This window comes from Balaenoptera borealis (genome assembly GCF_965194805.1).
Source record: "Balaenoptera borealis genome assembly, chromosome: 15".
Classification (NCBI taxonomy): Eukaryota; Metazoa; Chordata; class Mammalia; order Artiodactyla; family Balaenopteridae; genus Balaenoptera; species Balaenoptera borealis.
Window position 1 is genome coordinate 71,176,961 of NC_138871.1, and position 16,667 is coordinate 71,193,627.

General features: G+C 52.5%; 1 protein-coding gene across 7 annotated transcripts in view; it reads left to right on the forward strand.

Annotated features, from left to right (window-relative positions):
• The window catches only part of CIB4 (calcium and integrin binding family member 4), a 97,923-nt gene that overhangs the window by 50,577 nt on the left and 30,679 nt on the right, over positions 1-16,667 (forward strand). For all 7 annotated transcript variants that reach the window (XR_014234867.1, XM_082357056.1, XM_082357057.1 and 4 more), the window contains one exon: positions 6,495-6,591. Coding sequence is in view for 6 of the 7 variants with exons in the window: in XM_082357061.1 (XP_082213187.1) it covers positions 6,495-6,591 (97 nt within the window). In the remaining variant the exon portion in view is untranslated. The remainder of the gene's footprint in view (positions 1-6,494; positions 6,592-16,667) is intronic.

Consider the following 16,667-nt stretch of genomic DNA (forward strand, 5'->3'; position numbering starts at 1 on the left):
TGCTTAGAGCCGCAGAGTCCTGGAGACGAGGCTGGCAGTGGCCAGGCAGAGACGGACCCCAGCCCCGAGGGTCCAAGGTCACGATTCCCAGGGCCTGACTACAGTTGAGTGAAAAGTCAGGCCTTAGGTTGCTATGGGATCCAAGGCAAGGTTTCTTCATAGAATCACAGAGGTGGACAGGGCCTCCCTGGGATGATGAGCAAAAGGAGGAAAGGACTTAGGAAACAGGTCTGAAGCCCATTTGGCTGCATAATCCACTAGCTGGGTAAAGTTGATGCGCTGTTGACTCTCTCGTAGCCCTCCCTTCCCTCCCAAGCTTTGCTTCAGTGCCTCCCAGCACTGGGAGTGTGGGTGAGCAGTCCACAGCCCCTGTTCTCATGCAGGTGATGGCCAGTGGGGAAGGCTCCAGGCCAAGACAACCATCACGAGGATCCCTCATGGGACTGCGGAGGGAGTAGACGGCATGGAGATGTGTGAGCGCTCGGCCCGGGCCAAGAGCTCAACAAAAACTTGTTAGAGGAATAAAGGAGCTCACTAAGGCATTGGGGTGGGGTGGGGTGAGGTTGGGGTGAGGAGACCATCCTTAGACCCACAGGGCCCTCTCGCCTCATTGTCTCAGCTTGGACTCACCTCCGCAGCATCAAGCCCAGCCTGGAAGCCACACTTCCCAGTCAGGGTGCCAGGCGGGGCAGTGATTCTGCCACAAGCATGAGACTCCCCAGGCACAGATGGGGGCTGAGAGGTGGCGGGGGCACAGGGAGTGACAGAGACCAGGGACAGTCACGGGGTTACATCACTTTCACTTTAAAATGAATATTTGCTCACTTTTTGAAATATAGAAAAATATGACAAAACTCCAAATAACCAATATCCTACTACCTGTACATCCCTTATTGATATTTTCTAAAAAGGAACACTTGAATAAAAATGAAATGAAAACTTAAAAGTAATATGTGAGCGTGGCTAGAAAATTGAAGTAGCCTAGAAACTTCTAAGTGAAAAGTAAATGTCTCCCTCCTCTTCCCAGGCCTTCTCCCTGAAGATAGCCACTGTTCACAGTTACTTTCACATCGAAGCTTCCAGAAAAAATTTTCATAGATAGATCTACATAAGTATCCTTCAAAAATTTTATCCCATTCATACTGTAGCACTTGCCCATTTATAGTGAAGCATCATACTGTCCTTGACCTTTTTTTTTTTTTAAGTTTTTATTTTGGCTAGTTTTACATACAGCACATAGAGATCTGCCTCATTCTTTTTAATGGCTAAGGAGCATTCTTCCCTATAAAAGATATATCATTTATTTTACTCCCCCCCCCCATAATGTACACTTAAGTTGTTTATGGGTTTTAGTTCTACCAAGAATGCTATAGTAAACAAACATTTATGTATGAAGAGCTTATCCAACAGGTCAGATTAAATCCACAGGAGAGATTTCTAGCTATAGAAATCCTGGGCAAAGGGTGGGTATGTTTAAAGTGTTGACAGGGATGACAGGATTGTCCTGTACCAATTTATTTTCTCACCACTTGAGCATGAGCATGCCTACTTCTCTCTCCATCCAGGAAGTTCAAAGACTCTCACATGGTCTTCTCTGGATCGCTAGGGCTCCTCACATGTGCCTCATGCGCCTTGTCTCAGGGAGCTTCTGGAGCCTCCATTAGAATTAATAAGTAAACTAAAAAAAAGGAAGACAAGGGAACCAGGAAACAGAGGATGTCAACACAATGGGATTACAAAGTTGACAGTGAAGAGAAGCCCATGATAATGGTGCATGCAGCAGGCCTGAAAAGCAATGAGTCCAGATTAGAATTAAAGAGTTAGGGGTTCCAAGAGTGGTGCCCCCAAGAAAACAAAATGAACCTATAGGTGGTGTAATGTGTATAACCATATTCAGAGGAACTTTACAGTTCTGCAGAAAGTTTGGGGATGAAATAATGATAGAAACACTGAAACCTAAGCAAAAGGAAGACAAAGTGATTATTAATTCTGGGAAAAACAAAGAGTCTTGCAAGAAAGAAAAATGTAATCACGTTGCACTAGGGAACTCAGCTGTGAGCAATGTTTGAATAATACATACATAATATGTAATAATATATATAAATAAAAATAATATGTATATAATAATAACATAAACACTGAATTTTGATTCAGGCAAATCATCTTATATTGGGAGGTTAGGGGAAGGAGAAGTAGTATACAGAGAGAGATAAATTCTCTCTCTTTTTTTTAATAGTAAGAGGGCACAAAATAAAGCCTATAATGAAAAAAAATACCAATAAACGGCAGTATCAGCACTGTCTTTAGAAATACTATGCAAATATTAAGGAAAAACCAAGAGAAATAGCAAATTTTTGCTTTAAATGCTGCCTCTGGAGAGCAGGGGTAAAGAGATGGTATAGGGTACTGGGTATTAGTGATATTAATTGTGAGCCTTATAGAGCTATTGGCTTTTTTAACCTATTTATCTGTCTTACTTTGGTAAACTAGACTGGTATATATAGGATGCTACAGTTTTTGTAAAATGAAGTGTTATACATACATGCACATGCACATACACACAGAGGATATCTTAGGAAGGGGACACACACGCGCACACGCGCGCGCACACGCGCTGATCTTAGGTCAGCTCCTTGGAGGGGACCCGGGCACTGACTACGGTAGGGTTAGCGTGGATGCACTGTCTGTAACGTGAAGGGGCAGCTTTGATGTGGGTGCTCAGCAGCACTTGCCGTGGCTCAGGGAGCAGATGGTACGTGGTGCTCAGGGGAGAAAGCAGCCATCGTGGGCTGCCACGGCCAAGTTGAGCCGGACTAAGGTCTGATCACTTTTGAACAATTTTCCGACATCACCTCTTGTGATTTTCCTACAAATGTGATAAAGAAATGTGGCTTGGTTGACAGTACACTTGGTTGGAGTTAGCCAGTTGAAAAAAAGTATCCAAGAGACTGATAAACAGAGGTAATCTTTGCAGGAGGGTGCCTCTGTCATTGTCTAAATGCTTTCCCACCTGTGACTTGCATAGGGCATAAAGGCCTGGTCACTGGATCTGCAGATGACGCGTAACGGGAGGAGCAGACCACATGTGACAGCTTCTTCCCCGTCCAGGGCTGCCTTGGCTTAGCTCTCCAAGAAGGGGCCTGTCCACCCTAAATTTCTAGCCTGTGGGAATCTTCTTTCACACCCCGTTGGCCTCTGAAAAGAGCAGGGTCCCTTTCATCCTCAGCTTTCAGGTCAGCCTTCTATGACCTCTGGTTAAATTTGCTGCCCTAGAAACTCCTGCCTTCCAGATGTCTCTTTGGGCTCAGTGCACTGGCCCTCCTGGGCCCTCATCTTCAGCTGTGGCTCTAGACCCTGGGTCTGGGACCTAACTCAAAAAGGGGACGTGTGGCTTCCTTTAAACCTCTGTGGCTGGGCCTGGGTCAGCCCAACTCAGTTTGAGCAATTTGGATTACGCGGTATCACTCAGGGATGGCTCCTGACACGATCTAGGGCTCGGGGTGGATCTGATGTGGGAGCCTGAAGCATTGCCCCTAGCTCCTGCTCAGGTTGACCTGGCCATAAGGCCCCTCTATCCTCTTAGCAACCTTGAGGTCCCCAAAATTTTCAGTCTCCAGGCCCTGTCCTGGCCGTTAGCTCCTGGTCCTCCTGGAGCACCAGAAGGTCAGCAGGCAGAGTGGTTACACACTTGCTTCCTGGAAGCCAAAGGCTGGAGTTCGAGGCTCAGCTTTGCCATTTACTTGCTGTGTGATCTTGAGTGAGTTTCTTACCCTCAGTGAGCCTCAGTTTCCACACTTACAAAAAGTATCATATGTATCAATCTCACATGATTGTTATTAGGACAATTAGATGATCAAATCTGTGTCAGGAGTTAGAGCAGTGCCTGGCACAGGGATCAGTGCTGAGACTGTGGTAGCTGTTATTTTCATGGTATGATCACTTCCTTTTTGCAAATGAGGAAACTGGCTCAGAGAAATGAAGTGATTTGCCCAAAGTAACACAGCTTGGAAGTAGCAGATCATAGGACTAAAAGCCACATTTTTCAAGCTAAAGATAGGGCCATTTATAAAATACCTGCAGGCCATACCATGGGGCAAAGAACAATTGACCCCATGGGCTGGGAGTGAAGCCCAGGGCGGGGAGCCTAGGCTGGGTGGAAGGTGTGGAATTAGAGGCTTTCACTGGAGCCGGGTTCTCAGTCCTGCCTGTAAAATACAAACACAGAAGCATGTAGAACCTATAGGTGCCTGGGCCCCACGCTAGCCTTGAATGAGAATCTCTAGAGCTGAGTACGGATACTTTCACAAGCTCCTCACGTGATTCTAATGTGGGACCCAGTAGAAAAAGGCTAAATTGGAGGGCCTCAGAGGCAAGGATTTGGACAGGATGCCAGAGAGGGGTCCAGAATGCCTGAACTGGAGGATGGAGGGGGCTGACTGAGACTCATTGTACGGAGGGCAAACGGAGGCCCAGAGGGGACATGGCAGGTCCAAGTACCACAGAGCGAGAGCAGCGGAGCTGGTCTCCTCCCTGTTTCAGCCTCCGAGCCCGCAGACAGCCCCTCCCCTTGTCTGGCTAGGTGTGGCAGGGAGATGCAGCTTGGGCTGCTTGCTGGCAGGCGGGATGTGTGAGTTTTTCGAATGGCTTTGACTTTTGAGTCTATTAGTGATGAAATCAGAGCTCCATTTAGCGCTAGCTGATCCATATTTGGAGGAGCAGAGCATTTTGTGGCAGCCGAGACACAGCCACGATTCATCTGCGGGCAGCCCACCCACTCGGCAACCTGGGAAGGCATGAAGTCCGGGCAGGGCCCTCTCACAGCACCCCCTAACCCAGAAGGCTCTTCAGGGTGGGGGGTTGGGCCTGAGAGTCTTTCACCTGGGTGGGAGGTGGACCCTTTAGAGGTGGGCAGTACAGCCCAAAGAGCCTGGCTTAGGGTTCAGACCCCACTCTACCTCTTCCAAGCTGCATGACCTTGGGCAGACCCCTTCAACTCTCTGAGCCCCGGTTTACCCATCTGTGGAAATGATCACCCCTATACCTCTCACGCAGGGTTGCTGGGAAGATTCAATGAGCTAATATGCTTGAATGCACTCAGCACACAGAGCTTGGGAAACAGGAAGGGGGGTGGTAACGGCAGTGGAGGTTCCTTCTTTTCCCCCTGCAGTCCTTCTGAGACCTCCCTCTCTGGGCTCCTGGGGAAGGAGCTTTGGCGTCTGCAGCTCTGGCTTCACGCTTACCCCTGTGTGACCTTAGACAAGGCAAGTTAGGTTACCTCCTTGAGCCTCAGTTTCCTCGTTTGTAAAAGTGAGGTAATGGTCCCTACCTTTCAAGATTGTTCTGCAGGTTCCACGAAGAATGTCCATGCGAGCTGGCAGCGTGCAGCAGTCACTCCCAGTGGGGGACCAGGGTGGGGGACGGCGGGAGTAGCTCACCCTGGGCAACGGCCATACAGGTGCCCGGCCTCAGAGAAGTCTTAAAAATTAATAAAATGTACTGAAAGTCAGTCTGCTTTTTATCACCCCACAACAGCAATTCTAACAATGACAGTGATCGAATGCTCCTTTGGACTGGAACAGGCCACTGCCAGCGCCCCTTCCCCTTGTAGGCCACTGGACCCTTCAGGTGCGGTGGCTTTCCTCTCCTCCTTGCTGTCCTTCAGTGTCCCTCCTCCCACCCATACTTTCCTGGAGACTGTCTCTCCTCCCCCATTTCACACCCCACTTCTTGGCTCCCTTCCCAACTTGTCGGTGTAAAGTCTCTGGTGACAGTTGGGGCCCCATACAAGGTGGACAGAGTTCATTCTCCAGAATGTGGACCGGGAGGGCCACAGGATAAGGGCTTCCTCTCCTGGCCTGGTGCAGAGTTCTCTCCTGCCTGCTTCCTCTTAGTGCTCACACAGCCATTTCCCCCTCTACCTGCCTGTGCCTTGTAAACACAATCCCTCGGAGCGGTGAGGAGGCCTGCAGACAGACATTGATTATTGGATCGATGGGGACAGTTGTTCAGTCCCACAGTCTGGAATCAGCTCGCTGGCCTCGGGTGGCTGTGTGATTTGCTGGCTGCAGGCAGCTGGGTTCTAATCCTGACTCGGCCACACCCACCGAGCGACCTCTTTTCTCTGAGCTGAGTTGAGGGTGGGGCTGGACAGATGGCCTGGGGTGGCACGCTGGCGTCCCCAAGGCCCTGCTGGTTTCTCCATCGTAAATGAGGGACTGGAGCGAGAGAGGACAGAAGTCCCTTCCGGTGCACTTGTAGATTGTGTTCAGGCTACAGAGCACATTCACATACCTTTCCTCCAGCCTGGCGTATCTTTGCATCCACCACGGTGCGCTGGGCACACTGGAGCACAAGGGATGTTTCTGGAAGGGTGGAATGATCTATAACTGCTTTCTCTGTGTCAGTTAATTCTGAGTCCCCTTCCTCCAAAGAGAGCCCGCAGGAGAGGGGGCCTGCTGGTCCCCACTCCCAGCCCACCATGCCTCTCTTCTTAGCGTCCACGGCTCCTTCCTGAAGCTCTGTCCCCCCGGGAAGTACTACAAGGAGGCCACCTTGACCATGGACCAGGTCAGCTCCCTGCCGGCTCTGAGGGTGAGTCCGGGGCGGGGGTGGAGGGGGTGGGGGCGGCCTCACTGGGATCTGCTGAGGCGCGGAAAGCGCTGGTCTCAGTGTCCTCACCTGTGAAATGGGTGGAGTGGTGGGGCGGCTCAGATTCCATGTGCTCCCTGAGGCCCTGTGCACTCCAACAGGCTGTGCTTTGCACGAGCTGCCAATCTTTTAGGGACCGTCCTTGAGCTTTTGTCCCTGTTGTGAAAAGACCCTGCCCTTCCCCCAGGGTCCCTGGAAGAGCCCAGAGGTGCACGATAAAAGGGCTCCCCAATCATCACTCCTGAGATTTTAATTAAACTTTGTGCAAAGCATAGAGAGGCAATGCCAGGTTAACAAATCACAGCAGTGTCAGGCTTCCCGATTTTTCATTCGGATCTTGGCAGAATAATGGTTTGAAGGTGTCATTGTGCAATGAGAGTCCATCTTCATTTCTGTCTGGAACAAGACAGGCTCAGAGAGCTGTGGGCGCCTCTTTAAAGAGGGCCAGGGGCGGGGTGGCAGGAGGGGCTCTGAGGGAGAGACGGTGGGGGGCAGGGGCAGCCCCTCCCAAGTGACAGACCTGTTCTAGGGCAGAGACCGAGAAGGAACACAGAGCCCGGGACTTGCGATAGAGGCTGGAATTGAGAAGACAAGGGAACCAGAAGGGGCGTGGGATCGAGGGTAGCTGGGAGCTCAGAAAGGTGACATCATTGGAGAATGTGTCCGTCCCAGATACAAGATGGGGAGCCTGTCCTCCGGGGACACCCTCCTCACACACACAGCCCTGCACACCCCCGCACCCGCAAACACTCAGACACAAGGTGGGGGACTTCTCCCAGACCTAGACTCTCCACTCAGGGAGCCAGGCTGAGGGGCAGCCCAAAGGCAAGGCTGAATGGGGAGCTTCTGCCCTCCCCTCCCTGGACGGGCGGTGGTGTCACTGTTCAGTCCCAGAATATCTGAATGCTAAGCTTGGAAAGAAACTTAGAAACCACCGGTCTAGTCACTTTCCAATGTTCTCCGCTCCGGTTTTATCCATCGGAAAACTGAGTCCCCAAGAGGGAGACAGCTCACCCAGGGCCACATGACACGGCAGAGCCTGGAAGTCAGGCAGGACTCTGACCCCTCGGCCGGGCCTGCACTTCTAATCAGGGCTTGGCTCGGTGCTGACACGTGTCTGGGGCTGCCAGGAGCCCTGGGGAGCAGCTGGCAAAGACCCGCCCTAGAGGGCTGGCACGGAGGGTGCTGCGTGACCAGCGGCCCCAGCACTCTGATGGACCCAGCGCACCCTAGTCACGCCTGGGGGCTCTGATCTGAGCCCCAGAGGAGAAAGCACTGGACTAGGTCAGAGGGCTGGGTCTGGGCACAGCTCCATCACACTCCACGGATGACACATCTCCCCTCTAAGTTTAATCTCCGGTCTGTAAAACAATATGCACACCCTGTGCTGTGTAACAGACCTTGCAGGGATGAGCCATGGTCCTCTGCACCCTCCATTTTGCTCCCCATCCTCTCCCTTTTCTTCCACCTGGGGTCTGGGGTGGGGCCGCCAAGGCTGGAGAAGAATGGAGGAGGGGCAGATGGGCAGGAGCACTTGGGCAACAACCCGGGGTGGTCTGGGGTCTGCTTGGCCGCGGGCTCATCATTTGGCAGACAAGGGCTGGGGGCCGATGCAGCAGAAATGTCAGGCTGCTGTAAAGTGCTGTGATGTGTGAGGGTCTGTGGGCGGACCACCGCCCCAGGGCAAGGCCACAATATGCGTCATCTCTGGAGCCCTAGAGCCCCAGGAGCTTGTTCACTGGACAGTGGCTGGGGACTGAGATGGGGTCTTAGGATGAGATTAATTTTACATTTCTTATTTCATCCTTCTAAACAGTCATTATTTTATTCTATCCTACAAATAAAAACCACATCATTGCAGAAAAACTGGAAAACACAGACAGAAAAGCAAAAATATGGTAAAAATCGTCAGGTAGCCTCCTCAAGGTATGACTGTCATGATCATCTTGCCTTATTTCTTTCCACACTTTTTTTTTAATGTGGATATAGAAGTGTTTATTGGGATCACACTGACTTTTTTGCTTGTTGCTTTTTTTTTTTCTTCCCCATTTTGGTTTCTTTGTTGCTTTTCCAACTGGTTCTGAACAACCAGTACCATCTCATGAATTGAGGACACTGAGCCTTTGCCACATGTAGAGAACTAGGGGACAGGGCATAGGGCCAGGACCAGAAGAGCTGGCTTTGAACTCACTTGCTAGGCAAGTGATCGCAAGCAAGTCACTTCACAAAAGGAATGACTGAGGGTGAGGGGGATGCAAATAGACCCCAGCAAAAGACTAGGAGGGAGGGGTGCAGCGTGGAGCTGTTTTCCTGCAGGTGAAAGGCCTGGCTCTAGGTGCTCCCAGGCATAGACATGGATCCAAGGACGTAGGTTTCTCCACAGTAGAAGGAAGCACTTTGTAATCATCAGAGCTGCATGCAGAGGGAATGAGCTCCCTGTCCCTGATGGGCACCAAGCGGGGGGCTGGCCAAGCATTCAGCTGGGGTGTTCTAGCACACACCTAGGTATCAGAGGAGACTGGACTGCGTGCACTGATGCCCTCCTCACCCTCCGAGTCTGAGGTTCTGATTCTGGCCCGGAGCTTGGTCTTACTCTCCTTTGTGTCATCTACCACATTGTGTCCCAGACTTTGGACTTCATAGTCCAGTAAATTCCGCACCCCCCCCCCAACTCAAAAAATTATTATTTTGAGGAAGGACTAGCTAGAAATGCCAACTTTCCAATTTTGCCAAGTAAGGACTTAAAACATGTCTCCACAATCATCATTGCATTTTTAAAAGATGTTCATTTTAGAGCAAAAACGTAAGAAAGATCTAATCCCAGAAGCAATAACAGTTCTTTCCACACACATCCCTTTTTGTTCCTATTTTTCTCCCTCTGTTACTGGTTGTCAGGAACTTTGTCCCTGATCATGCCTGGTCCTCAGACTAGCATTTGGGGATTTAGATCCAGGACTCAAGTTTCCCTCTGTGCCTTTCCTATCTTGGTCGAAGCAGAAAGCTGACTTCCCAAAAGGAGCAAGGAGAGGGTTGATGGGAGGTGGGGCCCCAAGTGTCCCCGTGTCCTCTGCGGCCCCAAGGACGGGAGCTGGGTGACTCACCCTGCCCAGAACACATCTCTGGAAAAGCATTGAGAACGGGGCCCCAGGGAGCTCTGGGTACTGGTATTACTTGGCTCAGGGTCCTGAGTGATCTGGGAAGAAAGCTCTGTTTTCTTAACTTGGATTCACTCGTGGAAAAAGTAGGTTGGTTAATATTGGGAAGGGTCTGTCTGTCAGCGGAGGGCAAGGCAAGAGCGGCCTGGGCAGCAGAGGCTAGCGGGAAAGCCTGACCACAGGAAGGCCCTGCAGGGCCAGGACGCACTGCCCCTTTTTACCCAGAAGTTTCTGTTTTCTTTTTGTCTGCCGCTCTGTTTGGTGTATTTAGAAGTGAATTAGCTCAGTGTTTCTGTTCTTGTAAATAATGATCTTGCTTTCTGTAAACACGGATGAGGAGTGGCATGGTGTGACCCGCCTGGGTTTCTAGTTTCTGGGACCAGGACAGCCAGCAGCAAGACCTGGGGGGAAGATACTGGGGTCTCACAGGGGGTCTGGTGGAAGCTCCCACACTGAACGGGGCCACCGCACACCTCCGGCCTCTTCCCACCTCCCTTTCTGGGGTTCCTTCAGGCAGATGGTCTGTGCACAGCCTGGTGCCTACTACGTTTCATCCCAGCATCAACTCTGTAAAAGCACTGAGAGGTTTGGGAACCTGTCCGAGGTGTCAGGAGACGTTCCAGGTATGGCTCCTAAGGTTTCAGCTCCAGCTTGGTTTCCATCTATCCCCAGTTTTTCTGAGGCTCTCGGAGGCCTGCTTATAGGCTGCTTAGAATAGCTTGCAGTAAACTCACTCCCATCTCTTCTCGCGTATATTTCATCTTCCTCCCTTTGCTCTTTCTCCTGGGAGCTTTCCTCAACTTTATCTTCATGTCCAATTTAGTTTTTCACTTCTGCCATCATGATTTTCTTTTCCAAGGGCTCATTTTTATTCTCTGTTTATTTCTCTTTCTTTTAATAGTATGCTCTCATTTTTACTGGATGTAATGTCTTCTCCGATTTGTAATCCAAGGTGCTTTTTTCCACTAGCTTGTTTGGGTCACCATCTTTCATGTCAGAAGCCTTCCTTGGGTACTTGGTAACTGTCTGCTCGTAATTAAGAGTGGGAAGTGGTTGCTAAAAAGCTGTTTCAGAGTTCCAGTCTCTGGGTGGGGTTCATCGACTGGGAGCTTCCCTGAAGGATGAGCTGAAGGGGCCATTTCTTATTAATTAATTAATTTATTTTTGGCTGTGTTGGGTCTTCGTTTCTGTGCAAGGGCTTTCTCTAGTTGCGGCGAGCGGGGACCACTCTTCATCGCGGTGCACGGGCCTCTCACCATCGTGGCCTCTCTTGTTGCGGAGCACAGGCTCCAGACGCGCAGGCTCAGTAGCTGTGGCTCACGGGCCCAGTTGCTCCGTGGCATGTGGGATCCTCCCAGACCAGGGCTCGAACCCGTGTCCCCTGCATTGGCAGGCAGATTCTCAACAACTGCGCCACCAGGGAAGCCCTGAAGGCGCCATTTCTTGAGGACCGTCAAGAACAGGAGTAAAGCTCTGGCTGTCAGGACCCTGGAGCTCAGCTGGGGAAGAGTCACTGGGTAATTGCTGCAATTCCCTTGTGTCCTCTCTGTTTCTGTGGGTCATGCCTCTAAAGACTGCTTTACTGTAATTTTAGTGGGTGTCGGAAGGGAATGAAAATAGATGCAAGGTTTCAACCTGCTATCTTTATCCAGGATTGACAACTGCATTCCTGATGTTCAGTAATACGTTTCAAAAATGTTTCCAGAACACCCACTCCTCATTGTTGCTGTTTCAGAATCTTCCACACAGACAGCGGCTGCCCCCAGACTTTTCTCCTGGAGAGCTCTCCACGTCCAACCTCCCAGATGCTCCGCTTGGCTGGTATCCTCAGAGCCTTGCTCCCTGCTCTCCCCTCCCGTCCCCACACCGCCCTCCAGCCCAGCCAGGCTGCTCGGGGAGCCCCCTCCCTCCCCACGGACCCCTGGGAAAGGTCACTCTTTGTCCTGTTGATTATCAGAGGGCAATTCCCACAGAGAAGAGACATTTTTTGGAGTCCGATGAATAGGGCTTCCCACACCCGGTCCTTATCCATTCACCCCCAGAAGTAGTTATTAGGCATTTACTATATGTTGTATACGGAGTGAGGTCTTGGGGGCTTAGAAGACCTTTTCTCAGGAAATTCAGGGTTAAGAACAAACAGGAGAATCACAAACCTTGGGGGCTTTGCAGAGCTCAGATTTTCGACTCCAGTGCCCAATGCTGGGGCCCAGAGAGGCTCACAAAGGCTACACGGTGGGCACAGTCCCTCCCAGAGAGACCCAGCCCAGGACACCTTGGTCATGCTGTTGGCGTCCCCTCCCAACTTCTTAGGATGCTGAGCAGCTTCTGGGGCAGTCAGGCAAGACTGGGCACAGCACCCCTCCCCAGGGGCCGGGGAAGGACCTCCCTAGTACTGTCCTGTGGCTGGGCCAGGGTCAGGGCTCGGCACTTGGGCGCTGCACTCAACTCTCCCGGCAGCCCTCGGCTGGCTGAGTTATTATCTGCATTGACAGCTGGGGAAGCAGAGGGTCAAAGGGGGTAAGCAATTTGTCCAGTGAAAACTCTGTTATTATAAATGACCATCCTGCTTCGTCTGGCGGAGTCCCTGGCGGGAAGGGGTCCGAAAGGCCTTCGGGTTCTCTTCTTCCATGGGTGATGGCACACCTGGGAAGAGTTTGAATCCACCTGTCCATCTGAGAAGAGGCTGGGGTGGAGGGATGGCAGTGACTGACTCTGGGGGTCTTCCTAGTGCATTTTTGGATCAGCTTTGTCAGAGCCTTTTCACGGCCGCCTTGACAGATGAAAAATCTAAGGCCCGCAGATGGGACATGACTGTCCAAGGTCAAGGGCCCATCAGAGCCTGAGCCAAGGTTGGAACCCACGCCTCCTGCTCCAGCCAGGCTATTTCCATGCTCCACGTTCTGAACTCCCACCACATCCTCGGGAAGCTCCGACTGAGGTTTGATCCCTGATGAGGAGCTGGCCTGCCTGCCCCTAACATTCACCTCTTGGCTCCCATGAGCTCGGGGCTGTCCTCTGAGTGCACCACATTCAGCCAGAGAGCAGAGAACTGGGCAAGGAGGGAAGGCAGCAGGCCGGGAGCGGGTGGGGCTGTCTTGCTCACCCACGGCCCAAGCCAGGACAGCTGGACCCAGTGATAATCCTCATGCTGTATTTAGGCCACTGCCCTGAACCCCTCCCTCCCCCTTAGATATTCTCCCGGGCTTGTTGAAAAAACAAAGAAGCAGATTGGATGGTTATAGCAATTCTGCTTTCCAGCCCCAAATGTCCACTGCCATTAGTCAAGTGCCTCTTGGTTACAAGTCCTGTTCATACTCTGCCTTGTTTGCTTCTCACCACGTCTGTGAAGCACAGCGTACCTCCCTACTCTGCAGGCGAGGAAGCCGAGTCTAAGTTAAAAGCTCTATCCACAGACCCACAATTGGAAAAATGCATTTGCATCCAAGACCTGTTTGTTCTCCATACTTCTTCATCTACTAGGGAGGATGAAATCAAGATTTCCAAGCAGGAAACATGTGTGGGTGTGTGTATGTACGTCTACATGTGTGTACATGTAGCAGGGGGAGGAAGGAGAATGGGAAGGAGCTGGCGGTCTGGACAGTTGGTGATGGAGGGGGAATGGCTTTCCCATCTCTGGCTGGGTCACCCACCGAGCCCACCCTTGGGTGGCAGATGACACATGTGTATCTCGTGTACTAGGGAGGCTTGCACTTAGGTCCAACTCGTTTCGGGAGGGCCCCTCCCAGAGCCCAGCCTCTCAGGCTCCTGAGACAGGCCTGGGAATTGTCGGATTCCCTAGTCCCCAAGCCAGGCCCCACCCCTAGTGCCCGGACTCCCGCGTGAACAAATGTTCCACTGAGAAAGGAGAGAGAACAAAGGGCCGGGCCTGGCCTGCCAAGCACCCCAGCCCAGCCTCCCAGGCTCCCACCCTAGGGCCTCCGCCTCACAGGGCCTGAGGTCACTCTGAGCCTTTCATCTCATCGGAGAGAAGCCCTCTGGCTCTCCCAGCCCTCCCTCCCGAGATAAATACTGGGGGTGACCTGGGGCCTCCCCACATGGAGCTGGCAACTGCAGCTCTCGCTCACCCAGGGCTGTAGGCAGGGCCACCTCTATCCATTCAGCAGAGTTCAGACCGCAGCCTCCCTGCCCCACCCCTGCCATCCCAGCCTGCCCTGAAATCTGTGCCGTGGCATCGCACACACGTCACCTCATTTCATCCTCGGAGCTATCCTCACTTACAGCCGTCAAGCAGAGGATCAAAGGGGTCACACAGTTGATGAAAGGCAGCGGAGTCTCAACCTCCAGCACTCACTAACCCTCCCCCCGCCCCCCGGGGAGGGAGGGTCCTAATTCCCTGATGCGGAGTCAGAGCTGGGGGGGCAATCTGGCAGCTGGCTCAAGCCCCGCGTTTTCAAGCATCATTAGATCTTTTTCTGACAACTTCATCAGTTAGCAGGGCTCAGAATTGGCAAAAATCCTTATTTAGACATTCAGCCAAAGAATTAAGAAGTGGTTCGTTTCAGAAAAAGCCCAGTGATGTGGGACGCAGTCTCTGCTCTGGCCTGAGCAGCCAGCGGCAGACCGATGGGATCTGGCCTCCAGCCTTGGCTGCAGCACAGACACCAGCAGCCTTGGGCGCGTCACTGCTCTTCTCAGGGCCTCAGTTTCCTCACCTGCCAAATGGACGCGTAATGCCTCCCACACAGGTAGTTAGGAAAGCCTGGACGGTAGGGGAGAGCTCTGCGCTCTGGTTTTAGCTTTTCCCTCCTCTGGTTGACTGGCCGTGGGCCAACTCCCTCCTTCTTGGCCTCAACTTTCTATCTAGACTCCAGGGCAAGTCACAGGAGTGCCCCTAAGCTGGGGACGATGGGGCTGGAGGGAGCCTGTGGGATGGCCAAGGGCAGCCCTTCCCCCGGTGCACCCCAGTGGATGATTCTGTACTTGCAGAGGCCTCTGGCTGGTACCTCTAGAAGGTGGCAATGTGTAGCCCTCCCCCTGCTCGCCTGGGTGCAATTTGCTCCACCCATGTTTCACATTGTAGCAGGGGGTAAGGGGCCGGGAGCAGAACTGGAGAGCGGTTTGATGCTCATTTGTACAGAGCCTGACCATTCCCTTACCGCCTCACATGTCGCATCTTATTGGACCCTGTCGCTGACCCTGGGCGGTAGCTATGGTGACTGTCTGCTGTTCGAAGCAGAATCAAACCAGGACCGTTGACCTCAAGTCCTACTCGCTTTGCTTCTTATCACATCTCTTACTTCTGAGAGGTATTTCTCATCCAGCCACACCCACCCAGGCCTTTAATTCGTTCTGTCAATGATCCACGTTTCTCTCAAATTTCAAACCTCCTAAGAGCACTGGCGAGGCAGTTGCCCCGTGGAGGGAGAGTGAACTCCAGAACCAGGCGGGCCTGAGTCTGAATGCTTCAGGGCGAGTCACTCAACCCCTCAGAGCCTCGACTTCCTAACCTTTGAGATGGGAAGGACGAGCCCCCTTTTAGGGCATCGGGATCCAGTGAGACACGTGCCCTGGCCCTCTCCAGGTACACACAGCGTCTCGTTGCTCTCCCCACGAGCGCTACCTGGGAGTCAAGACGAGGTTGACCAGCGCGTTGTTGGAGGAGAAAGCAGAGGTTGTGGCAGGTGGAGGGCCTGTCGGTGGCAGAGCCAGCAGTGGCCGGGCAGGGACCAGGTGCCCCGAGTGCACCGACCGGCTCCGCTGGGCTCTGCCCACTGGGAAAGGTGTTCACGTGGCCGAGGTGAGAAGTGAACCCGGGCTTCCTTCCAGAGGTGGTGCCTCCTCCCTCCCCACAGCAGGTGACACTGACGGGATCATTCTGAAAGTAGAGCTCACACCCGAATTCCCCAGTGGCCCAGAGGGAACAGGCTGCAGTGGGCTTGGGGACATGCTTGCCCAGCACCTTGGTCCCAGTCCTGCGCTCTCAGAGCACAAGATAAACAAACCCCATCTCAGCTTTTCAAGAGTCCTGGTCCCCAGGGCCCTTCTCAGCCTGCTGGCTTGAGGCTTTATTCCACTCATGTCTTTTCTGATAACTTCATTTGTGGCCCCAGAGACCTCAGGCTTGTTTAAAAATAGAAAAATAAACAACATGGTTCCTGAAGTGCCCCCTCCCCGCTTCGGGCCTCCTAATGAGGTGCTGGTTGGGCTGGCTGGGGCTCTGTTCCCAGGATTTTCAACCCCCTGCAGGCCTTGGGCCCCTGTTGCCTCTGCTTCCCAGCGGCACGGGTGTGGGGGAGGGCTGGTGCTGCCTGCCGGGAGCTCGGAGCTCGAGGCCAGCGCGGCTCCGCGCAGCTGGACCCGCTCACCCAGGCAGAAGGCCAGGCCGGGCCCCTTGCAGGCCCAGCCACAGAAGGCCCTGCGAGGGAGCTTCCCCTCTTCTTAGCCCTGGCCTCAGCCCCTAACAGAACACAGGTCCCTTCTGTGTGCTGGGCACCGGATGAGGCCCCCAGGATGCAGCCCCTCAAGTTTCCCAGGCACATCAGGCTTGTTGTTCAAAGTCCTGGACTGGAGTTTGCCTTTTGTGTGTGACCTCAGTTTTCCCCACGTGAAAAATGGACCTAATGACAGCAGCCCTGCCTACCTCGGAGGGTTTGTATGCAGCCTGCGTGAGAAGATGGCTGTGAAAATGCTAAAATGCAACAGGCAGGTGGATGGGATTTCAGGCAGCTTCAGAGAGGAATAGCACCTGGAGGCAGGGAGCGTCTGTGCCCCTCTGAGTGGTGGGACTCCTCTGAGTCTTTTCTTCCTTTAATTTTTAATTAAAGTATAGTTGATTTACAATGTTGTGTTAGTTTCTGCTGTACAGCAAAGTGATTCAGTTATACATATATATGTGTGTATATT